This window comes from Saccopteryx leptura, chromosome 11 (assembly GCF_036850995.1).
Source record: "Saccopteryx leptura isolate mSacLep1 chromosome 11, mSacLep1_pri_phased_curated, whole genome shotgun sequence".
In the NCBI taxonomy this organism is placed as follows: domain Eukaryota; kingdom Metazoa; phylum Chordata; class Mammalia; order Chiroptera; family Emballonuridae; genus Saccopteryx; species Saccopteryx leptura.
In genome coordinates this window covers 70673849-70698799 of record NC_089513.1, presented here as the reverse complement: position 1 = coordinate 70698799, position 24951 = coordinate 70673849, and the positions used below count along the sequence as shown (strand labels likewise).

The 24951-nt window shown below is 51.9% G+C and overlaps 2 protein-coding genes across 3 annotated transcripts in view; both read right to left on the bottom strand.

Annotated features, from left to right (window-relative positions):
- On the bottom strand, positions 1-17489 carry MYBPHL (myosin binding protein H like). Its single transcript, XM_066353393.1, has 10 exons — positions 17307-17489; positions 14261-14421; positions 7494-7582; positions 6786-6981; positions 6414-6553; positions 6111-6270; positions 5875-6011; positions 4117-4303; positions 1155-1199; positions 1-76 (listed from the first exon to the last, which is right to left on the bottom strand). Exons 2-9 carry the CDS (start codon positions 14379-14381, stop codon positions 1189-1191), a joined length of 1041 nt encoding a protein of 346 aa, XP_066209490.1. The 5' UTR covers positions 14382-14421; positions 17307-17489; the 3' UTR covers positions 1-76; positions 1155-1188.
- A 262-nt stretch (positions 17490-17751) lies between these two features.
- Positions 17752-24951, bottom strand: part of SORT1 (sortilin 1) — a 71525-nt gene continuing 64325 nt past the window's right edge. For both annotated transcript variants that reach the window (XM_066353391.1, XM_066353392.1), the window contains exons 17-20: positions 24763-24871; positions 22830-22936; positions 22454-22577; positions 17752-22250 (exon numbers count right to left, since the gene is read on the bottom strand). In XM_066353391.1, the coding sequence (XP_066209488.1) occupies positions 22236-22250; positions 22454-22577; positions 22830-22936; positions 24763-24871 (355 nt within the window). In that variant the 3' untranslated portion in view covers positions 17752-22235. The remainder of the gene's footprint in view (positions 22251-22453; positions 22578-22829; positions 22937-24762; positions 24872-24951) is intronic.

Below are 24951 nucleotides of genomic sequence, written 5' to 3'. Positions count from 1 at the left end.
CGTTTATTTAGATCAGTCCAAACCCGAGGCTGCACCGGAGCTCCTTAGGAACACAATCTCAGCCCAGTTGGGCGTCCTGCAGGGACAGAAAGAGAGTTTGTTGTGGCCGTACCAGCCGACAGCCAGAGCACATACAGGGTGCTGAGGGGTCCCCGTGCTCTGAACTCTGTACTGATCCGGCTTCATTCCTGGTGACAGGACCACTGACTGACACTGACCCGACGGGACACTGACACAGAGAGGGAACGGAGGGATGGCGAGAGAACGTCTCGGCAAGCCCACTGGTGGAGAGAGTTATCCTGGGAAGGCTGTACTTTTAAAGCATCTCTTAGGGTTTTCATTTGCTACATATCAACGATAGGCTTGAATAAATGGCTCCGGTGATGGAATGCATTCTCAGTGTCATCAGCCGGGAGCTGTAAGTCAGAGGAGGCACTGGGAAGCCGTTCTCTTTCATTCTCTCGTGAGCTTCTTTCTCACCTCACTCAGCCTGTACACATTGCTCCTGTGAGTGACTTAGAGTTTGCGGGCACTGTCAAATTCTCAACACTGATCGGAGGTGCCCTTTGCCAGTCACGTGCTGCGAGGAACCACATCCCCACATGTTCAATTATTATTGACACGTAACGATAATGGTGGTGTTCTTCTCTTGCAGGGGAGGGAACCCATAAACTTCAAAGTGAAAAGCAGGCAATGGATCTGTTTCTCACCACGCTTATGATACTGAGGGAGGAACACTTAACTGACGAGAGCAGGTTCCTCGGTCCTTTTCCAAGCTGCCACCGCCGGGTGCTGGTGCCCGTCTTCCACCCCCCACTCCACTCACTTGACAGCTCTTCTCACAGCGCCTGCCCACCTCCCGCCCGCAGAACCCCCTGAATGTTAGACAGGTGCCCTTACTCTTCTTCAGAGGACCATAAATCCCTATCACGAACTTGAGGAGTATAGATAGATACAGGAGGTAGGCTTTATCTATAGTTTGCTTCCTCCACAGGGAGGATAGTATTAACTTACTAAAAAAAAAAAAACTAAAAGAAAAGTTGTCATCAGAGAATGCAGGGTTGAAAGGCTCAGGAATACACCTTTTCTGTTTAGTCTCAACAACACTGGCCATAAACAGGAAACGCTCGGAAATCCTGTTTCTCTTTCCTTACCTTCCGCAGGGGTTGTCCGTGTCCTCTCAGAGCCTCAAGGAAGAGCTGCAAGAATTTAGACATATCTCAATCTTAATAGCTCAGAAATCTCTGGGACACTTTCGGAGTCCTGGGAAGGGATATGATTCTCTGGTTTTTTGGAGTTCATGATGCTAATGAGCTGTCTGTGCATAGGGAAGACAGGACAAGTAATAGCCATTCATTCTTTTTTTTTTATACAGAGAGAGTGAGTCAGAAAGAGGGATAGATAGGGACAGACAGGAATGGAGAAAGATGAGAAGCATCAATCATTAATTTTTTATTGTGACACCTTTAGTTTTTCATTGTCACACCATAGTTGTTCATTGATTGATTTCTCATATGTGCCTTGACCATGGGGCTACAGCAGACCGAGTAACCCCTTGCTCGAGCCAGTGACCTGGGTCCAAGCTGGTGAGCTTTGCTCAAACCAGATGAGCCCATGCTCAAGCTGGCGACCTCGGGTTCTCGAACCTGGGTCCTCTGCATCCCAGTCCGATGCTCTATCCACTGCGCCACCGCCTGGTCAGACTAGCCATTCATTCTTTTTTTTTTTTTGTATTTTTCTGAAGCTGGAAACGGGGAGAGACAGTCAGACAGACTCCTGCATGCGCCCAACCGAGATCCACCTGGCACGCCCACCAGGGGCGACGCTCTGCCCACCAGGGGGCGATGCTCTGCCCCTCCGGGGCGTCGCTCTGTCACCACCAGAGCCACTCTAGCGCCTGGGGCAGAGGCCAAGGAGCCATCCCCAGCGCCCGGGCCATCTTTGCTCCAATGGAGCCTCGGCTGTGGGAGGGGAAGAGAGAGACAGAGAGGAAGGAGAGGGGGAGGGGTGGAGAAGCAAATGGGCGCTTCTCCTATGTGCCCTGGCCGGGAATCGAACCCGGGACCCCTGCACGCCAGGCCGACGCTCTACCGCTGAGCCAACCGGCCAGGGCCTAGCCATTCGTTCTTTTTTTTTTTTTTTTAATATTTTCTTTTATTAATTTTTCGAGAGGGGAGAGAGAGAGAGAGAGAGAGAGAGAGATAGAAAGAGAGAGAGAAGGGGGAGGGAGGAACAGGAAGCATCAACTCCCATATGTGCCTTGACCAGGCAAGCCCAGGGTTTTGAACCGGCGACCTCAGCGTTCCAGGTCGACGATTTATCCACTGCACCACCACAGGTCAGGCCTAGCCATTCATTCTTGATTCATCCTACGAACTGTGTGTTAGAAACTGGGCTCAGCGGTGAGGAGACAAAGGCGAATAAAACTATCCCTGCACTTCCAGTGCTTATAGTTTAATGGGGAAACAAATCAGTAAATCGATAATTATAAAAACAATTTAAATGCAATGATGGCTATCTGAACAAGGTGACAGTAATAGACAAAGAATGAGTACTTTAAAAGAGGTAGAGTCTGACTGTCTCTCCCCGTTTCCAGCTTCAGAAAAATACAAAAAAAAAAAAAAAAAAAAGAGGTAGAGAGATTTGCAATATTTTCTTTTAACAAACCAGAGGAGAAGGTCCTCTGGCTTGTTTAAAAGCCCAATAAAGAGCTGCTGCTTTCTTGGACTGAGTCAGAGGATTGTATTTTTTTTTTTAAGATTTTTTTTATTTATTCATTAAAGAGAGGGGAGAGAGAGAAAGAGAGAGAGAAGAGGGAGGAGCAAGAAGCATCAATTTCCATATGTGCCTTGACCAGGCAAGCCCAGGGTTTTGAACCAGCAACCTCAGCGTTTCCAGGTTGACACTTTATCCACTGCGCCACCACAGGTCAGGCTACTTTTTTTTTTTTTTTTTTGAGAGAGAGAGAGAGAGAAAGAGAGAGAGAGGGAGGGACAGATAGAGACAGACAGATAGGAAGGGAGAGAGATGAGAAGCGTCAGTTCTTCGTTGTGCCACCTTAGTTGTTCATTGACTGCTTTCTCATATGTGCCAGTCGACCCAGTGACCCCTTGCTCAAGCCAGTGACCTCAGGCTCAAACCGGCGACCTTGGGCTCAAGCCAGTGCCCATGGGGTCATGTCTATGATCCCATGCTCAAGCCAACAACCCCACGCTCAGGCTGTTGAGCCTGTGCTCAAGCCAGATAAGCCCACGCTCAAGCCGGTGAGCTCAGGGTTTTGAATCTGGGTTCTTTGCACCCCAGTCTGACACTCTATCCACTGCACCACCATCTGGTCAGGCGATGTTATGGTTTATGGGCTGTTGTTTTTTTAAAGTGATCTGGGTGAGGAGGACCAGGAGACTTGAGCTCTGTCTACCATAGTGCCAACTCCTCAATTAACCAACCCTGGAAATCTTGGGTAATCCAGTCACCTCCCTGTGCACCAGGTTTCTCTTTTGCAAAATGGCAATAACAACTCTTCCTATATTGTAGAATTATGACGGAGAGAAGTGAGAAGGTGGATAATAAGAGTAGCTCCTCAGATACATCCTGGTGTTGACAGTGACGAAAGGGCCTGGAGGGGGAAGCAGACTCAGCCCTTCTCCATCTAAGCTTGTGTTTCTGCCCCGCTTTTCCAGCTGGGGAAGGAAAGATGGCTGCACCCTGAGCCCTAAGGCAGGAGGAGCTCTGCTCTTTTTTTTTAATTTTTTTATTTTTCTGAAGCTGGAAACGGGGAGAGACAGTCAGACAGACTCCCGCATGCGCCCGACCGGGATCCACCCGGCCCGCCCACCAGGGGCGATGCTCTGCCCCTCCGGGGCGTCGCTCTGCTGGGACCAGAGCCACTCTAGCGCCTGGGGCAGAGGCCAAGGAGCCATCCCCAGCGCCTGGGCCATCTTTGCTCCAATGGAGCCTCGGCTGCGGGAGGGGAAGAGAGACAGAGAGGAAGGGGGGGTGGGGGGTGGAGAAGCAAATGGGTGCCCCTCCCATGTGCCCTGGCCGGGAATCCCCCGCACGCCAGGCCGACGCTCTACCGCTGAGCCAACCGGCCAGGGCCAGGAGCTCTGCTCTTACCCATCACCTCCACCCGGCAGTCCACGGACGCCTCCCCCAGGGGGTTCACCGCCTTGCAGGTGTAGATGCCCCCATCGAAGGGACCGGGCTTGCGGATCTCGAGTGAGCAGATTCCCAGACGAGTGAGGGCTCTGTACTTGGGGTTGCCGCAGACGTCCATCTTGTTCTTCAGCCAGACGATCTTGGGCTGGAAGAGAAACATGAGGGGGCAGTGGGTGGTGAGAACCAATAGTTCTTCCTTTCTTTTTTATTTTTATTTATTTATTTATTTATTTTTTAGAGACAGAGAGAGAGAGTCAGATAGAGGGAGATAGACAGACAGGAACAGAGAGATGAGAAGCATCAATCATTAGTTTTTCGTTGCGTGTTGCAACACCTTAGTTGTTCATTGATTGCTTTCTCGTATGTGCCTTGACCGCGGGCCTTCAGCAGATCGAGTAACTCCTTGCTCGAGCCAGTGACCTTGGGCTCAAGCTGGTGAGCTTTGCTCAAACCAGATGAGCCCACACTCAAGCTGGTGACCTCAGGGTCTTGAACTTGGGCCTTCCGCCTCCCAGTCCAATGCTCTATCCACTGCGCCACCGCCTGGTCAGGCAACTTTTTTATTTTTTTAATTATTTTTATTTATTTATTCATTTTAGAGAAGAGAGACAGAGAGAGAGATAGGTAGAGAGAGAGAGAGAGAGAGAAGAGGAGAGGAGCAGGAAGCATCAACTCCCATATGTGCCTTGACGGGGCAAACCCAGGGTTTAGAACTGGTGACCTCAGCGTTCCAAGTCAACGCTTGATCCACTGCGCCATCACAGGTCAGGCCAATTGTTCTTTCTGTGCTTAGTCTCTGGGACACTTTGCCTACAAGGCTTGGGGACATGCCGGCCAGAGAAGCAGGAGGAGTAGGCTGCTTTAGGAACAGAAGGTACAGGGACCTAGAAGAGATAACCACCTTCTGGGTAACTCCCCGTTCTTATATTTGGGAAGGGGCTGCCCTCCTAGTCCCAGCAGCCTCCATACTCCTACTCTTGGTTGAGGTCATCTGAAACCTCTCCTTGTCTATCAGAGTATTCCTGACTGGGAGAAAGGTGATCACTTCTGTTCTACCTGCTCAAACAGCCCCTGCGTGGATCAGAAGCACTGGGCATCAGATTTGCCTCTTTTTTGCATGTATATTATTGAATCATTCATATTCTGTTTCCACTGTTGGCTTGGGAGTTACTCCTGTCCTCTCTGTTAGAAGTAGTTTCTAGAGAGGACTTGATACTCTCTTTCTGAGATGTTATCACCATATAGTCTGGCCCAGGACTAACACACAAAAGGTACTTGGTAAGGTTTTTATGCCATGTGTGGAGTGAATAGGTTGTAAATAGAGCCTTGCTCGGAGTTATGGCCAAAGGTTCAACCCGAGGCAGCTCGCATGTGCATGACCCTGATTAGATAAGATGTGGTGGGTGGGTAAGGAGAAACCAATGGGATGTCAGCACCCCTGAAAGACAACTTTGAAGTTCACGCCCAATTGCCAGCCGGTCAGAAAGTGAGCCCTTCATACATGAGGAACAAACCCAGCAGGGAATACTGGGAACACGATCCACGTCGGTCTGCCTTGGACTCCAGGTGCCCTGTCTGTTCTCTATCACCTGCCGCGGAAGAGGCAGACGACAGGATGGGAACAAACGTTCGGTTAGAATGTTCCTGGACGCAGCTAAGGTTAGAGCAGGAGCAGAAAGCAGCACGGCACAGGCACCCATAGCACTCCCCGCTCACCTTGGGAGAGGCGCGGACGCAGCAGAAGAGCTGGGTGTTGTAGCCCGTGACTATAGCGCAGTCCGCCAGAGGCTGGGTGAACTTTGGGGCTTCAGAGAAATCTCGCTGGGCAAACCCCTTGGTCTTGTAAACGGAAGCTGAGGTGACCAAGCAGGGCCTTGATGTAGTACCTGAGATCCGCATTCTCCTTCAGTCTTTAGCTTGACCTTCCCAGCTCAGGGTCTGCGCCCCCTTACCTGCTTTCTGGATGTGGGCGAGGTCGGCAGTGATGGGAGCCGTGGCACTCAGACCACACGGGTTCTCCGCAAAGACTCGAAATGCGTAGGAGTTGCCGACGATGAGGTTGGAGATGATGCACTTGGTGCGGTGATAACGCTCCCGCACTGTGAACCACAGCTTTAGGGTCCCAAAGAGATGCCAGGAGTGAGACGCCTGTTTTGTGAATCCAGTCTACCCTAGCCCGCCATGTGGAGCTAGCACGAGCCCCATTCTAGAATGTGCCATGCCCCCTCCCGTCCTCCCTCCCAGCGGGGCCTCACCCCGGATTTTGTGTCAGCCTTCTGCACCGTGTATCCCAGCAGCGCCGCATTGCCTGTGTCTTCGGGAGGCGTCCACTCCAGGGCAGCGCTGGAGCCCCAAACTTCTACCAGCTTGATGCTCTGCGGAGGGCCTGGCCTCTCTGAAAGGGCCGGGCATGGAGAGGGCATGGAGCAACTCGCACGCAGGGAAATCGCTTCAGGAGCGCTCCTTCCCCTTCTCTGTTCAGCTACCCCCACCCACCCACCCACTCCTGTGTCCCACGCGCGGTGTGGGTGAGTCACCCTGGCTTCCCAAGCTCCCTGTGATGTCTCCTCTTCAGCCTGGAGAGGGAGCCCCTGAGGACCACCCACCTCCAATTCCCCACACCATACCGATCACCAAGATGTCAACGGTGGCGGTGGCCTCCTGTGCGCCCAGCTGCACGCTGAGCTGGTAGTGACCCGAGTCAGCACGCCGGGCTTCTCGGATGAAGAGGATGGAGTCCTGCTCCCCGTTCCGCACGCTCACGTGGCTGGCATCCAAGGCACAGCCGTTATGTGTCCAGGTGGCTCGGGGTGTGGGTCTGCCCTGAGAAGTGGGGGTAAGGTGGTGAGCAGCCTCGAGAGGCCTCTTGACCCTCCACCCCGGTTCCACATGCTGACTTGACTGGCAGCTGCAAGCTCCTTGAGTTAGAGGTTGGTGGACTCTCCCACGGGACTTCCATGTTTCAGGAACAGCCTGAGAATCATGGGAAAGGAGGACGGCTTTGAGTCTCCCACCGTCTGAGAGTTTAGGCCATGGACACGCAGGGCAGCTGGGACTAGCAATACCTGCCCAAACTCCTGAGAACTGCCCAACTGAGAGCTCCCAGACCTCTGCTGACTGAGGGGCACGGAGGAGCCTCACCTCGTCACACGGGGCCCTACCCAGCCCACCCCCAGGAGTGCAGATGGAATGGCCATTTGGCCTCAGACTTCTGGTGACATGGCTCTCCCCATTCAAGGGCAGGATGACTGCCCCACTGCTAGCAAGACTCAGTATCTGTTTCCAAATCAAGCCCTGCCCCAGCCATGGGCCCAGCACGGGGCTGGCATGATCACCTGGAACGGAATTAGTAGGTTCACAGTTTCGCCAACCTTCCGGATGTAGGTCTGCCTCAGGGCTCGAGGTAGCCAGATCTTAGGGTGCTCTGAGTGATGGAAAGGGAGAGACCGGGGTGGTGAGCCTCCTGTGGTGGGCAGAGGGGCAGGCAGAGGGGGTGGGTGCTGCGTTCAGCTGCGCTCCACGGGCAGGTGACCCTAGCAGATTAAGTTGTCTCGCAGGGAATGAGAAGATTGCTCCTGTCACCTTGCTGGGGCTTAGGGGCCAGCAACTGGCTGCAGGATCCCCCAGCGAGCGGCAACAGTCTTGGCAGTAAGAGCCCTGGAGTGTGAGCCTGATGCTTCTTTTCTTTTAAATTTTTATTATTTTTTTAAAAAGATTTTATTTCTCATCTTGGCTGGATAGCTCAGTTGGTTACAGCATTGTGCAGAGGTTGCCAGTTCGATCCCCGGTCAGGGCACATACAGGAACAGATCTATGTTCCTCTCTCTCTCTCTCTCTCTCTCTCTCTCTCTCTCTCTCCTTCCTCTCAGTATAAAAAAAATCAATAAAATTTAAAAAATATTTATTTGCTGATTTTAGACAGGGAGGCAGGAGAACCTTAACTGGGCAAGCCTGGCTTCAGACCTGGCGCGCCAGGTGTTCACTCTATCCACTGCGTCACCACAGCTCGGGCTCTCTGTTGCGTGTGTGTGTGTGTGTGTGTGTGTGTGTGTGTGTGTGTGTGTGGCAGAAACAGAGAGAATCAGAGAGAGGGACAGATAGGGACAAACAGACAGGAAAGGAGAGAGATGAGAAACATCAATTCTTCGTTGCGGCTCCTTAGTTGTTCATTGATTGATTTCTCATATGTGCCTTGATCAGGGGGCTACAGCAGACGGAGTGACCCCTTGCTCGAGCCAGCGACCTTGGGTCCAAGCTGGTGAGCTTTGCTCAAACCAGATGAGCCCACGCTCAAGCTGGCGACCTCGGGGTCTCGAACCTGGGTCCTCCGCATCCCAGTTCGATGCTCTATTCACTGCGCCACCGCCTGGTCAGGCACTATTGCTTCTTTTAATTTCTAACTCAACTTCTGACTTTCCATCAACTGAGATTTCTTTTTGTTGTTTGTGCACAGACCGATCCAGCCTGTGTGATTTGTCCTTCCACTCACTTGCTACATTTTTCTTTAACCACACTCCTTTTGTCACGGCCACGTTTAGTGTTGACCCTGACCTCTCAGTGTCAGCCCTGCCCCCTAGTTTGGTGCCAGACTCGAGGAGAAAGCTTTCCCTTCCACAGACAGAGTCCACACCCTGGACCCACTAGGACAGCGCCGAGCACAGCAGAGGGTGCTGGCGTCTGTTCCTTCGCATGGCCTCCCTGCCCAGCGCCTGCACAGTGCTCTTCTCGTCTGTGGAGGATCCCTTTGTACCAACAGAATCTGGGGAAGGTCCAGGCCACTGCCTGCTTCCCCTTGATCTCCCAGGCCTGTTCCAATGAGAAGGGAGATTGGATTACGTAGGCTTATTGGCTTCCAGGATGAAGACCGGAGATGCTCAGGAAGGTGCTGAGCGTGAGGTTTCAAGAATGAGCAGGTATAACTTCTCTCCTGGGCCTCAGGCTGCCTTTGCCAAGACAGAGCAAACATCCCCCCGGGTTCTCTTGGGGGCCTGGCTAAGACGGACACCACTTTCTAGCCTTCTTGGGAGACAGGAGTCTCCTTTCTCAGGCAGCTATAGTCCCCTGCTCCTGTTCTCTACGTGGAACGTGACAGTGACTCAGTCCCCAGCAACTTCCCAGCCTCCCCAAACAGTGTATTGCTAGCCGTTGGAAAAGCTCCGCCCCAATACACAACTGTGGCAAAGAGTACAGCTGCTCGTTAGTGGATTCCAAACTTCTTGATAACATCCACTTCTCTGTAAATACATTCCTGAGCATTCACACCAACATATATTTACTTATACATTGAGCTGTTTAAATATGTACATTTATACAATGCAAAATTTTGAGTGGTAAAATTTAAAATAAAACAGGTTCCTTCTGGCTGGATAGCTCAGTTGGTTAGAACATCGTCCCGGGATGCCAAGGTTGTGAGTTCGATCTCCATCAGAGCATGTGCAAGAAGCAACTAGTGAATGCACAACTAAGTGGAACAGTAAGTCAATGTTTCTCTCTCTCTCTCTCTCTCTCTCTCTCTCTAAAACCAATTAAATTTTTAAAAAAAAATAGATTCTGCTATATTCTCTCTACACCTCAGTTTGTAGACCACTGTCTAGGGACCGAGAACCTCATTCCCATAGTCCCCCCATCACTTGGCCTTTGTAAAGGAACTGAACATGGATGTTCAGTGTGCGCCGTACATCTTGTTGACCTGGTTCCTTTGCTGCTGTGTGCCGTGGGTTTCCCGGGGTTGTGTCTCAGACTGCGCCTTGCCCGTGCCCTACAGAAGCAGAACAGGGGTGCTACGGGGACTCCAGCACTGGGCGCCTGTCTTGCCCTTGGGGCTCAGTAGCGACAGGACAGCCACCAAGCGAGCCCTGTGGCTGAAGGTCCTGTTCTGCTTGCCCTTTGTGTGACTTTGATGGTCTGGGAAGGGGCGGGGCACAGAGAACAGAAAAGCGTTTGTGTGATATGTTCCTCTCCTGGGGCCATTTTGGCAAGCCACCAAGGGGTTGAGAACTGGCGGATATGACTTCAGAGTTTTCTGAGAAAAGAGGGCGGCAATGGACAAGGAGGGTCAACACCTCATCTTGTTGGGCGCGGTTCTGGCTGCGGGAACCTCTCACACTCGCTGGGGAGATGGCCGGGGAGACGCTGCTCTCCGCCCCTGGCTCTGCGACAGAGTGTCCGCGTTTGGGGGGCCTGGAGGAGCACCCGGCATGGGGAGAGCAACAGAAGGATGGGGCTCGGAGGGAGAAACGTTTGCTGGCGCTGTCGTGGCTGGCTGGGAAGTTGTGCTGACACAACTCCTCCCCGTGCAGGAATGTGTGTCAGAGGGGCCCATTCTCTGAACACGGCCACTCTGTCCACTCACCTGTCCTCTAGTGTCCGTCTGGGACAGGCCACCACAGCCAGGGCTCTGACTGTGATCTTGCCCCTGAGGGAGGTGACAAAGAAGGGGCACCTTGAAGGACTGAAAACGCTGAGATGAGGAGAGGAGCAGAGGCTGTGGTGCCTAGAACACGTGTCCTGTGTGCTGAGCGCTCTCTGCTGAGACCGCGGGGAGGACGCGGGTTCTAGAGCTGGCTGCGTGCACACGTATATATCTGCTCCCACTTGGTATTTCTTTCGTGTCTTAGAAAATACCTTGGAAGATGTTAGCATCCTTTCACCTGGACTAACGAGAAAAGTTAAAGAAATAGGTTTACGTGGAACAAGAGCTAAGATGGGGGAATTAGGAGGAGGAGGAGGAGGAGGAGGAGGGGAGAGCGGCCCTGAGACCCAGAGGGGGTCCCGCAGGGGCAGAGAGAGAAGGACTGACAGCTAGGGTGGGGGCCTTCTCTGCCCTTTGCTTATCAGCAGCATTCCCTGACACGACAATGAATCCATAGGACACAGGCTTAAGTGACTAGAATGTTCCAGCTGAGGATTAGTCGGTGAGGATATGGCTTTCAGCAGGCTCCCAGGCCCCAGTGGGAGGGCAGAGGACAGCTTTGAGGCTAAAGCAGCTGACAAAGTGCGTGGAGGTGGCAGGAGAGTGTTTGACAGCCCCAGGTGCCAGGGCGCTGCCCGCCCTCGCCCAGAGCAGCCCAGGCCTTCTGGTGGCCCTGCAGACAAGAGCAACCTGACCCTTCGCGGAAAATGTTATAGGAGGGCTCAGTTGGGGCAGCGCTTTTCACACCTCCGTAGTCCAGGGAGGTGCTAATTGTACTGACCTTGGGGAAACAGGGCCTCCTCCCCCTCCTCCCCCTCCCCCTCCTCATCTTCCTCCCCCTCTTCCCCTCCTCCTCCCTCTCCTCCTCCTCCTTTTCCCCCTCCTCCTCCTCCTCCCCCTCCATCCCCTCCTCCCCCTCTCCCTCCTCTTCATCTCCCTCCCTCCTCCTCCTCCTTCCCCCTCCTCCTCCCCCTCCTCCTCCTCCTCTTCCTCCTCCTCCTCCCCCCTCTTCCTCCCCCTCTTCCCCCTCCTCCTCCTCCTCTTCCTCCTCCTCCTCCCCATCTTCCTCCTCTTCATCTCCCTCCCTCCTCCTCCTCCTCCTCCCCCCTCCTCCTCCTCCTCTTCCTCCTCCTCCTCCCCATCTCCCTCCTCCTCCTCCTCCTCCTCCTCCCCCTCTTCCCCCTCCTCCTCCTCCTCCTCCTCCTCCTCCTCCTCCTCCTCCTCCTCCATGCCGGGAGGGATGTGAACCAAAGACTGGAGCCCAACAGCAGAACCTTGGGTTTCTGAGACCAGCCGTGAGGCAGCCACAGGGCGCTTTCCTCCCTTCACAGAGTCGGGTGGGAAAGGCATTTTGAAAAGTCCTTTGAGAGCCACTGGCTCTGAGCTGTGGCCTTCTCAGTGCTGTATCTCTCTCAGGCACACGCTGTCTAATTCTTTCTTAGGAATTAGTCGAGAAGACTACCTAAGGTCCAAAGATCCTGACTCTTCTTTTTCTTGAGATAGAAGAAGGAGGTGGGGGAGGGAGGAGAGAGAAGGAAAGGAAAAGAGAGAGAGAGAGAGAGAGGGAGGGAGGGAGGCATCAACTCGCTCCACTTAGTTGTGCCCTGTTTGATGGCTTCTCATATGTGCCCTGACTGGGGCTTGAACTGGTGACCTTGGGGCTGAGCTGGCACCCTCAGGGTCACTGTCTCTATCCACTGTGCCACCTGCCAGGGCACTTGACTCTTCTTGATTAGAGTGCCTCCTAGTTCTACTCTGATTTCATGCTGCTGAAGTTTATGCCCATGTCCTTATTCTTTGATCATGGGAAAAATTGTTCGTAATCCTCTCATAATTTTTTTTCACATGACTAAAGACTTTGCTCCAGCAGTTCCCTAGGTCAGATTGTTGTTATTCATTATGGCCTGGAGAATGAAGAAACAAGATGGACACATTTGAACAGTGAAGGGGGTGCGAGTGTGTGAGACTATTTACGTGTGCGTGTGATCGGTTACCACGAGGGGGTGAACGTATAAGGTAAGTTATGGCTTTGAAACATAACCAGAGCTTTTCAGGGATCCAAGTAGTACCAGCATTTCTTAGAGAAACATCAGCAGAGGCAGAGGACGTGGCCTTGGCCTGCTCAGAAACCTGTCTGGAGGAGTGTGTGGGAAGGAGTGTGGTGACCTCAGGAGCACCTTGTAAGGATAAGAGTATCATTTCCTTGGAGACCATGAAACGAAGGTCAGAAAACAGTAAGAGGACACAGACGTAGGCGACACTCCTCTGAGGAGGCTCAGCCTCCCTCCCCGGTGGGCGGTGGTCTTCCCCTCCGGCTGGAGGCCTTAGCCCTGGCTCACGGTCACTGTCACGGTCACTGTCCCCAGCGCTGCTTCAGTCCTAACTCCTGGCGATTCCGCAGCCACCCCGCCATCCCCGCCGGCCTTGCCTCGAGTGTCCGCTCCTCCAGGAATTGTGTCCTCCCGGCTTCGCCCTCACTCGGTCCTTCTCTAGCCCGACAACTGCAGCCCCTCTATTACCCGAGTTTCAAGCCGCCCGCCCGCTCTCACCACCACCTCTGTGACGAGAGGGCTAATTGCCCACACCGGTCTATGCGATCTCGTCCAGAGAACCATTATCTCTGAGAAGGGGCTGCCCCCTTGCTGTCTTGACAAGACGACTAGCTCTTCCCAAGGAGATGTGAGTAGAAATGATGAGAATCCACTCGTGAGCCAAGGCCTTTAAGAAATGAGCTCTGTTTCTCCTTCCACCTCTGGTCGGCTGAGCCAGGCACAGAGGGGACAGAGTTGTTGGCTACTGAGGCCCCAGCCAGGGGCAGCGGGCTGGGCACCTGGGATTGGAAGGGGCACCCACCACTTTCTAGCTCAAAAATGCCTCTTGGCCTAGAGGCTCACCGAGACCACCACGAAGAGGAAGCCACGGGCTCCTTCCTCCCAGGAGGGCTCTGCTTCCGTGGAACCTAGTGTCTGGGCAACAGGGATTTCTCACGGGAGCCAGTGGGGACGCAGGGGTGTCGGGGTGGGTCCTGGACCCATGGCACAGCCCAGGGAGAGGCAGAGTGTCCTTCCTGGACCCATGGCACAGCCCAGGGAGAGGCAGAGTGTCCTTCCTGGACCCATGGCACAGCCCAGGGAGAGGCAGAGTGTCCTTCCTGGACCCATGGCACAGCCCAGGGAGAGGCAGAGTGTCCTTCCTGGACCCATGGCACAGCCCAGGGAGAGGCAGAGTGTCCTTCCTGGACCCATGGCACAGCCCAGGGAGAGGCAGAGTGTCCTGGACTGTTCACTCCCCGTCGCTGTAAGCTTTTCCTTTCCTTCTTCTAATCTAGATGGCCCATCTCACCCCTCAGCCCCTTTCTGACCGGCACTAGTGCAGCAGGTCCTCCTAGTGCCTGTGCCAGACATTTTAAAGGTAAAAACATAAACATAATTCATAGTCACCGTCAAGTGCCACAAATACTTTTCATGGAATGCTCAGCTGAAAAAGCAAAAACTCAGCAGAGACACTTGAGCAGCAAGTAAGAAGTCACCATGGAAGAGGGTGGGGGTTCCTAGCAATGCTCCTTCATCCCGAGTCCCCATCCCAGGAGGTCACGCAGTTCTGCACAAACCCAAGGAGGTGCCGTCAGGATGTCGGGATATCCTCCCAACTCCCACCGCCGCCTGCCCCTTCCCCACCCCCCCTTGTCACCTTCTAGAGGGGCCAGGAGCTGGGGAACGGGGCTGCTGGCCCCCGGTCCCGGTGAAGTCTGGGGTTCTTCTGCGTCCGCTGGGCTGGCTTCTTTCACCTCCAGCACTCTGACTGCCTCCATGCTGGGCCACCTGTGGCCGGGCTCCAGCGGCAGATTTTCCCTGTTGGTGCGGAGGGAGGGGCTGAGCACCTGCCCCTCAGCCTCCAGGAGTCCCTGCCACAGGGCTGTGTAACCGGGCTGGCCTCTCCCAGCCCAGCTACTCCCAGGACAAGGGCTGAAGCAGGGACCCAGGGAGAGGGGGATCGGACAGCAGCCCAGAATAGCCACAGGAGGAGGCCCGAGGTGGCCCTGTTATCTTGGCAGTGAGATGACACCCCTCACACAGCACCAGGGAGGGAGGAGAGAGATTGAGCTCCAAACAGCTCCCCCTTCTCCCCCACGCTCAGACCATACGACTCGGGCCTCTGGCTTCTGTGGGGTTGGGTGACATCTTGACTCCTGACTTGCAGATCATCCAACAGGGTGTTCAAGTTCAAAGAAAGGGGCCCCAGGATTAGCTGATTCCCAGGCACACCTTTAACTGCTTTCTCTCTCTGCTCTTACATTCAATAGGTTGTCAGGTATTCTCAACTCGACCTTTAAGAGTCTGTCCCCGTTCTCTCCACTGCCCCCTAGTGACGGTGGAAGGGAGTCTGCACTCTAGAGCCAGACAACCACGGCTCACGGCCCATCACCAACTAGCTGTGTGATTTGCAACACATTATCATCTATCTGTCTTAGGTCTGTTTCCTCATCTGAACAATAGAGATGATAATAACCATAGGGTTGTGAGGATTAAAGGAGGTAATCTGTATAAAGTGCTTAGCAGAGTGTAGCCGACTAAGTGCCTGATAAATGTAAGCTATTTTTAGGCCAGGCCACTGCCCCCTTGAAAGCTCCCTCGCCTGTAAGACAAAGTACAAAGCAAATGAGAGGCAGCCGTGGGGAGCAAGGGGAGCTGGGAGCAGGGGTCAGACGACCCGAGTGTGACTTTTGGAGATCCTGCTCACTTGTTAGCTAGATGTCCCTGAGCAGATCCCACCCTCTGAACCTCAGGTCTTTGTCCTATGAAACAGGGATAATGAGGCCTGAGTTGAGGATAAAGGGATAAAAATGTGGGCAAGTGGCCAGCCCACGGTAGGTGTTAGCTATCCACTAAAGGTCCCGTATGATTTCAGGTTTGCTGAACCATCACGCTCCACATGCTGCCCGCTCCAGCCTAGTCATCTGGTTTCCTGTCACACTCAAAGGTCCAGAAGCCAGCATCCCTTCTATATATACATCTGTATTATTATTATTTTTTTGTGTGGCAGAGACAGAGAGAGGGACAGACAGGAAGAGAGAGAGATGAGAAACATCAATTCTTCATTGCAGTTCCTTTGTTGTTCATTGATTGATTTCTCATATGTGCCTTGACTGGGGGGAGGGGGGTCTACAGCAGACTGAGTGACCCCTTGCTCAAGCCAGCGACCTTGGGCTCAAGCTGGTGAGCCTTGCTCAAACTCGATGATCCCACGCTCAAGCCGTCAACCTCGGAGTCTCCAACCTGGGTTCTCCATGTCCCAGCCCAACGCTCTATCCACTGCGCTACCGCCTGGTCAGGCACATCTGTATTTCTTTTTTTATAATTTCTTTTTTTTTAAATTTTTTTTATTTATTCATTTTAGAAAGGAGAGAGAGAGGGAAAGAGAGGAGAGAGAGAGAGAGAGAGAGAAGGGAGGGAGGAGCAGGAAGCATCAATTCCCATATGTGCCTTGACCAGGCAAGCCCAGGGTTTCGAACCGGCGACCTCAGCATTTCCAGGTTGATGCTTTATCCACTACGCCACCACAGGTCAGGCCCACATCTGTATTTTTTTTTATTTATTTATTAATTTTTAGAGAGGAGAGAGAGAGGGAGAGAGAGAAAGGGGGAGGAGCTGGAAGCATCAACTCCCATATGTGCCTTGACCAGGCAAGCCCGGGGTTTCGAACCGGCGACCTCAGCATTTCCAGGTCGATGCTTTATCTACTGCGCCACCATAGGTCAGGCGACATCTGTATTTCTATAGACTTTTAGAGCAGGTTTAGGCTCACAGCCAAGTTGAGCGGGAAGTACTGGGTTCCATATAACCCTCTCCACCAGGCCCCCCCCCCCCTTTTATGAAGAGTGAGTGTGGTTCATTCAAATCGGCTCCTTACTCATGTTTCCCCTTTCGCCCTCATTTGGGGGCAGTCACTAGGATCCCGGAAGACTGTGTTACTGCCTTGGGGTGTGGGACAGAAGCCCTCTTTGTGACTTGTAGAGGGGCCCAGGACCAGGACAAACTGTAGACACACTTCAGGCCCAGAAACCCATTTCTTTATCAGGAGGGATAAAGACGGGACTGACTGGAGCTTGACCTCGGGGGCTGGTGGGGGAGGCTGCCCACGCGCCACATCAGGATTCGTGGGAGAGCCTCTGACCAGTTTCTCTTGCCCGACCCAGCCAAGGCCCTTAGAGGTAGACAGTCTCACCCAGGGGACTCCAAACACCCCTTTACATCCAGGCTTTCGGTCTTAGCCCTTTGTTGCAATGAAAGTGTGCAAGACTCACATGAAAAGTGCAGGGTCTGTCCACTAGAAGGCTGATTTCATAGGTCTAAGTGGGACTCAGGAACCTGCGTTTTCAAAAGCAACCTAGTGATTCTGGTGTAGGAAGTCAGAGAACACTATGTTAGATAAATTCCTGAAAACATAAACACCTCAGGTCCTCTCCTGGGGGAAGAACTCTGTCACTAGACAGGGGCCCCTCAGGAGCAAGGTCTTCGCCTTGTCATTTCCACACCGCCGTACCGGAGCAAGTATCCCCCCAGACGGCGGGCTGTCTGCTCAGCCTAAGGGCTCACAGGGCGTCGGCAGGAACCTCTCCTGAAAGTATTGTGGAAGAGAGGACAGCTGCGACTCTTTGTTGGTCCTCAGATAAAATGGGTCGGGGACTAGGAGGAGAGCAGCAAGAGCAATATAAGCAGGGCCACTGGAAAGATACCTAGGTTCAACTTCAGTGTCACGTCAGACCTGCTACAAGGGGCACATAATTCAGGACTGTACGTTGCTGGGTCCAGAGGAAGAGTGTAGCAACTGAAACCTGAGAAGGTGCGTGGAGTGGGCCATCTGGACTTTCTGGGGGAAAGAACAAGAAAGCTGGTCTTACAAAAATACCCACGGGACACAGACCTTTATGAGCCTAAAGAGGAAAAGAAAGTGAGTTGTTTGCCCCGTAAACTATCTAATACTTTTCATGCTATAAATGCACAGTCCTGGCTTTTTAACTGGCTTACTTGCTGGTTGGGTCTGATGGCTGAAGCTAGAAAACTGGAAAAGCTATCCTGCTAACAAATGGTAGCTTAGTCATTTCAGTAGGTCAGGTAACAAAGTCCCCGTCTGTTTTATTTCTAACCCAAATATTGCAAATATACAGAAAATTGCCAGTACAAAGTTAAACACATCAGATTTATTTACACAATGCTAAAGAAATTTGAGTTTTATTTCCTTTTTGTGGATTTTATTATGGGGTCTGGCTTTGTTGTGTAGCTGACATGGTCACTGACTTGATTACCCCACCTCACATGCAATTTTCTGTCCTAAGGGAACAGAAAACTGGTTTGGTTTCTTTGTCTGTGTTTCAGCACACATGCAGTAATGATCTTAATACTGCACTTGAGTAGGAAGGCAGCTGTCCCACAGCCTGGGGAAGAGGCAGAGAAGAATCAGAACAGGGAGGGACCACATGCTCAGAAAGGGAACAAAAGACAAGAGAGGGTTGAACAGGCACACGGGGACCCTGAGCATTTCTGTGCACGAGGATGGAGAGGGTGCGACCAAATCCCTCCTCCCTAGATGTCCAAACACAGGAGGTGGCAGAAACATCAGGGAACATTCAAGTCACCTGACCATAAACTGAGGGCATGCGGAGAATGAGAACTGCAGTCAAGATTTGCGATATATCAATAAGTCATTAGCATGTACACTATACAGTTTATACATGTATATATGTACATATATATAAAGGTACAGATTAGTTTGTTATTCTCTATAAACAGGAACACTTAATGTACTGGTGTGAAAAATACGCATACAGTAAGTTGAAGACAATTTCAAATTCATGTTCAGATTCTTGTTATAGTGATGTAACCAGGACATCAACATGCTCCTGCTCTTTCTGTTGTCCTCCCTGAGGGCAAGGCCTGGTTCTGCTGGAGCGGACGGTGCTCCCAGCACTGCCTGAGCTGGGCACTGTGGCAGACGGGACAGAACGCCTGGCACCTGCCGAGTGCCAGTGCTCCAAGACTGGCCCTCCTATCGCTCCATCATGTGGCAAACCTTAAACTTTGGTTTTGTTCAAAGGACATTCAAGTCCGTATGTATCTTCCTGCTTGAGGGAAGGCAGTAGCAAGGCTGAAAAGCAGACTCTCTTCCTATTTGAGCAGTTCCAGGTTTTCAGGCTTCACGTGGGACGAGGGGACTGGACCAACAATGAGCAGGGCTGGCTCTAAGCCACTGCATGCAGGGCAGGTCTCTTTACACCTCCTCTAAAAGGAAAGGGAGACTCCACCTGGATGATTTGCCTGGAAAATAAATGACTAAAGCCAGACCAGCCCTGCCACGTGGGGTGGGTGTGGCCAACCTGGCACTCCTGTCTGTATCCTAGTATGGTGACAAGGGCCTTGGGAGAACCAGCAGGAGCTGGAGGTGGCTGGTGTACTGCTGATCTGTCAGGGAGGAGAGGCCGGCCGGGGCACGTAGAGGCCCAGAGGCAAACCTAAGACAGAGGCACACACCCATTGAGAGGCAGAGGGCAACTCCTGTTTCAGTTATAGCTAATCTGTTAAATCTCCCGAGCCCAGTCTAGAACCACCACACCCTCTAAACACGTTTATTCTAAGTGTGTTTACATTCAGTTAACAGCCTACGTGTATACACCCCTGATCTCTGGTCTCACTGAAAACCAAAAGCCCCTCCGGTCTAAGACACCTGTCCACAGAGCAGGAGAGATGGCAAGTTCACCACCTGGATTTAAGAGGTAGGACCACTTTGGATGGTCTGATATGTTCAACCTATCTTATGATGCTAAATTCTATTGCCGAAACCACCAGAAACGATCTCTTCTACTACTATCAAACTTGGGACTTTACACAACGATATGCTCTGCTTTCCTTTCCAAGATAATGCTCTTAACCTAACAGCAACAGGATAAATTAGAGATCTTTTTCTTAGACACAATCATGGATTTAGACTGTGTTACTCACTGGCTGAAGGCACACACTTACGAGTGAGCAGGCTGATGCAGAACGCTAACTAGCCGATAAAGGGAATAAGCCAGGCTTGGTAGCAGTCCTCAAACCAGCTGAACCAGCTAGTCAGCAGGGATGGGAGACCAGGAGAAGGGAGGTGACTCGCCAGTGGACAGTCCATCTCTGCACTCTTGAGCAGTGACCCTCAGTGCGGTGAGGGGCAGTTTCTAAACACATATTCAGCATTATCATTACTTTGTTTTTAGCCATGAAAAACAGGAGAAGAAACATTTTACCAAGGTGCAGAAGGGCGCTAACACACTGTTCTGAAAGCAGTGCCGCTGACTCCGCCCACAGAGCAGCCGGGCTGAGGAAGGCGCCCGCTGGGCAGGGGCTCGAGCACGAGCACGAGCACGAGCATGAGCTCGGGCACGAGCACGAGCGCCGGCAGCAGCCCCTGCGCGCATGCTCGAGACAACCAGGCAGCCCTGCTCCGGACTCAGGGACCCTGCGCAATCTACTCAAGGTTCGCACCTCAGCTCCATCTCCTAAAAATGGGGATTACAATCCCTGCCTTTTTTTTTCTTTTTAATTTCACAAAATGTTGTGAGGTTTAAATGACATAATGCAAGTGAAAGTGCTCTGAAATTCGCTAAGTTCTACAGAAATCCCAGGTGTCCTGATAAGCAGAGCCCTACTCTTAGGTGGTCAGAGAAGAGTAGCAACGTCCGGACACCTGACCGCTGGCGGAGGACCAGCACCTCTCAGCACACGCGCCCCATGAGCACACGCTGGCAGAAAAGGGCTGGGAGGTCGCACAGGCCTTTCCTGGGCGTCACATTCACTCTGGGCAGGAGGCGCGGGTGTCTGCGCTAGAGGCGACGCTGTATCCTTTGTGAGCTGGTTTATCTTTGGGATTCCTTTAAATTAAAAAACCATGCAAACCGGATGAGCTTTTCCTAAAAGATAAGTGCTCGTGGCTCTAACAAATATGAATTCTCTTCACAAGAACTGCCCTAACATTATTTTCTAACTGAATCTTCCTGACATTTAATTTTACTGCAGTTTCCAAGTCTCTAGAATTCGCCATCCACTCCCTCCCCCACTTTCCCTGCTGCTGTTAATCCATTCTGGTGAGGAGAGAATTTAGCCATCTGCTCGCGCATTCTGACAAAAGTTAATTTGGCACATTTACTTCTTACGGACTTTCTAGCCATAAAATGAACTAGCAGCAAAATGGCAGTTACCGGAGAATGTCCCAATCATAATTACCGAGAGAAACCGTGACCAGCACAGTATGCATGTGGAGACCAAAAACGTAGTATACTATATCCCCGTATAGCAAGTATTCAAGCTGTATTAAAACTAATTATCGCAGCTTTCCATGACTATTTGGCCACCCAAAAGTCCACCTCACTACATTCTATAATTTAATTTTAAAAATGTCAAATGGAAAACTCCCTTAAATTTAAAGTAAGAAATTAAAGTATCACACAAAACATCAGCCACACTGCGAGTGTTTTTAGTTGGTTCAGTCAAAAGTTTGAATGCCAAAAATTACTTGGCAAAGCTGGGCAGAAGGGGCGAGGAAAAGACTGGTAATAAAATTCTGATTTTAAAAAGCCTATACCTCTGAAAACACATCTAGTCCTGGCTCCACATACAACAGCCATCTGAGAGGAAGCAGAGAAACAGCCATTGCAATGATTTACCAACAAGCCAATACAGCAGAGAAGGGACGTGGAAGACAAGGTCCAGGCCTCAGGGGCTGCCCAGGCTGCCCCCTCAGTTCTAGGGAAGGGTCACTCACCCGGCCAACGTCCAGGGAAGCCCGAGCCCTGTCCTTCAGCAGGCCCACTGGCACACACACCAAGCATGGCTTCCAAGACCTTAGAAGGAGGAAGACTTTCCCTCTCCCAGGTGCTAAATCTAGTCCGTTCTCTGCTGCTCCCTTCCTCCTGCCCCCAGGTAAAAATGCTGCCCTTTAAGTTTTCCTGACTTAGTATCCTGGAAGCACACGGTTAAATTAGTTGCCACAGGGCAATTAACAAGGGTACTGCCTACTTAAACAGGAATAAGAAAAATCACTGTGAGCTATGGTCCCTGAAAAAAAATAGTGGGGATCTGTGTGAGGAGCTGGTGTGCGGTGTTCTCGGAGCAGGGCTGTCCCAGACGCAGAAAGGCTGCCCAGGTCGTGCCTGTCACCGCAGCCTCTGTGTTCACCGCTGCCGCTGCTCTGGGTCACCAGCAGGGCCCAGGGACAGCACCAAGCACTTTGGAGAGTTGATGCTGGAGTTGGCAGGTGCCCTGGTGCAGGCGCCATGCAAAACATGCAGGAGTGGAGTTAGTGAAATGTTCCCTTCAAATTCCATTTCATTTCCCTTAAAAAACAAAAACAAAAACAAAAGAGCCCACACTTTGTAGAAAGACAGAACTTGAAATAAGGGTTAAAGATTCTAAAATTCCTCCCCCTCTTCGCAGAGCGGTTGTGGGTGTTGCGGGTTTCGCCCCCACCCGCCCCTGCACTTCTTCAGCGGAGGTCCTCCTGGCTGTGACGTGACGGAAGAGCAGAGACAGAGCTGGGCCCCGCGCAACCGGAAGTTTATTTCCCCAAGTCGGAGCCACAGGGAGTGTAAGAGGTCTGCGTTTCCATCACCCATGCTCGGTCCCAGCTTTCTGAGCAGCTATTCCAGGAGGTCCTGAAAAGACACAGGCCACAGTATGTAACAGACTGAAAAAGCCCCGCCTTGAAAGCAATTACCTCGTTTCTGGCTGACCGAGTCTTACAGTCACTTAAGTTTTGCTTCTAGTTAATGCCTTCATGTGCCTCAGCCACATCTGGATCATGCACGGGAAAAGACGCACTCTTTTAGGAGCACCCCTCCCGTAGAAATAGTCTCACCTCGTCGGAGTCATCGTGATAGCCACTTTTGCTAGTGTGGGAGGATGTGTCCAGGGCGTCCACGCCGTCCACGCCGTTGGCCTCCGCGTGCTGCTGCAGCACAGAGTACCGGTGCACCAGGAACCTGGGGGCACAGACCGCCGTTAACCCGGCCTGGTCAGGAGGGTGGGTTTCCAAGTTTCATACACCACAGAATGAGTCCCATACACAGGAAACAGCCCATAGTTGGCATATGGAAAATGTAAGACCTGAGAAGATTTGGGCCTGATGTTTCAGGAACATCACTTCTTTTGCTAAAGGCGGACTCAACCATGTGCCCTTGACTGACTTTCTGGTCTGACCGCAGCACCTCTGATCGACTTCCACTGTTCCTTACCTTCCCCCACAGACATACTTCTTCACAATGAGCACTCCTGCTACGATGGTGACCAGCATCAGCCCCACAGTGGCCAGGATAATCGGAACAGAATTTGACTTGGAATTCTGGATAAGTTAAAACACAAACAAAAAATTTCAGGCATGCATATTCTAGGACTGAATCCCAAGAGGCTGCTGACTCCCCTCGTTCCTGACCGATCAGCAGCTGCTAGGCACTACATGATGCCACCTGCCCCACCCCCCACGAGCCACCCCAGGAGGGTGGGCCAGAGAAAGTCACAGGCGGTCACCAGAACTTCGACTGCCTGGAAGCTGTCAGAACGGTGTGAACTCAGCAGCCTCAACGTCAAAGTTACACTGGAAGCCTTGGCGACTTCCTAGATCAAGTGGTCACTGTGACTGTTGCCCACTGCCACTACGTATGGTCTGAGAGCTTGAAAGGGTGGAGCCGGAAAGGGAGGTGACAGTGGCCGAATGAATCAGGAAGCTGTGCCAGTGCCGTATCAGGCAGGCCAGCGTGTGACACTAAAATTGATTTTTTAACTTGATTTTTGGTATGGTTTTACAAATAAGCCTTTTCGTATCATTGTTTGAGTGTGACCTACCTACTTCTGGGTGGGAGACAGGGAGTGTGTGTTTTCAATGTCTCCAAGAGGAGGCGGAGCTGGGTTCTGGGACAAGTTGTGTCCCTGTGGGCGGGACTCCTGTGCAATCACACACACAAGCACTCTGAGGACAGCTGCCAGGAGTGCGGGCTGGGGCGCAGGAGGAACCTGCCCCCGACAAGAACACACACCCACACGTTCTTCTCCCGCCTCCTCCTTCACCTGGCCCTGTAGTGGAATATCCCATTGCATGGCCTTGGATGGGAACACAGCCAACAAAGAAAGAATGTTTTGCCAAGAGAATTGTTTTGTGACTTGAAGGCGGGTCACTGAAACAGGTCTGTGACTGAAGGCAGTTGCTGGGCTTTTTTCTCAGTAAAACATTCTCATAAGATTTCTGTACCTTCCAAGGTTATCCCTTGAGATAAAGAGAGGAATGTTGTGGGAACCATAGAAGCAATAGCAATTAATGCCTTTTGATATTATATTATTATTAAGCTATCATGCAGGTGTACTCCATGTATCTTTAAGTAAAAGTTATGCTTGATGTTATGCCAATTTCTCAGTAAACAAGCTTTTTGAAGTCTTATGAATAAAAGTAGGACAGAGCGCGAACTCAGGGCCATTTGCCTAAGCGAGTGGTGGTCCTTTGCTAGTCCTTGATGATTTCGTCTGCTGATCTCTCTCTCTGCGCCCCCGACTCACAACAACACTGCCCTGCCAGGCTCTCCCCGCCTAGAGGTTCGAGAGGAAAGGACTGCACGTTGTCCACTGCTCATTCCACAGGTTAGGAAATGGGGCCCCTGGTTTACTGCCCCCACTCACAACGCTGGTCCGGGGCCCCTTTACCGAGGGTTCCGCTCTGCCACACCCCAAATCCCAGCCAGATCGTTCAGTACCACAGACCTGTAGTCGGCCCCATAACTTGCATCTAAATCAAAACCAGCCATTACCAGAGTTCTGGTTTTCAATGTGATCCACTTGGCATGTATGTATCCCATGGACTGAGAGATCCAGCCCAGCTCTGGGCCAGTGCTCTTACACACGAGCAAAACTCCAGCCCTGTACAGTCTCTTTCCTAAACGACCCTGAGCCTCAGAAATTTCCTCAACCTTTGCTTCTAAGACTCAGAAAATCTTGAGGAATACTGATTTTCCCCCCAAAAAAACGTTTTAGATGAGCTTGCCGCTGGGTTACGGACCCGCCTGCATCCTGCCCAAGAGCAGCTGGCCCCCCTTGGTCAGTAACCGGTCCCGATGCCACACCGCTGTCCCTGGCAGGACACGCAGCCCCGCCTGTGCCTTCACCACATCTGCTTTAACATACCTGTTTTTCTGGATTCAAAAAGTTGCTCGTGCACTTCTTTTTCAAATCTTTGATTTCGCGAACCGGATTCACTCCGCCTTGGCATTTGTCTCCTGGAATTTTCCGGTACCTGAAAGAGAAAATTCGTTAACAGAATACAAGGATGTATTGCTGGACTCTTGCCTGCTTCCTGAAAACAAGACTTGAAAA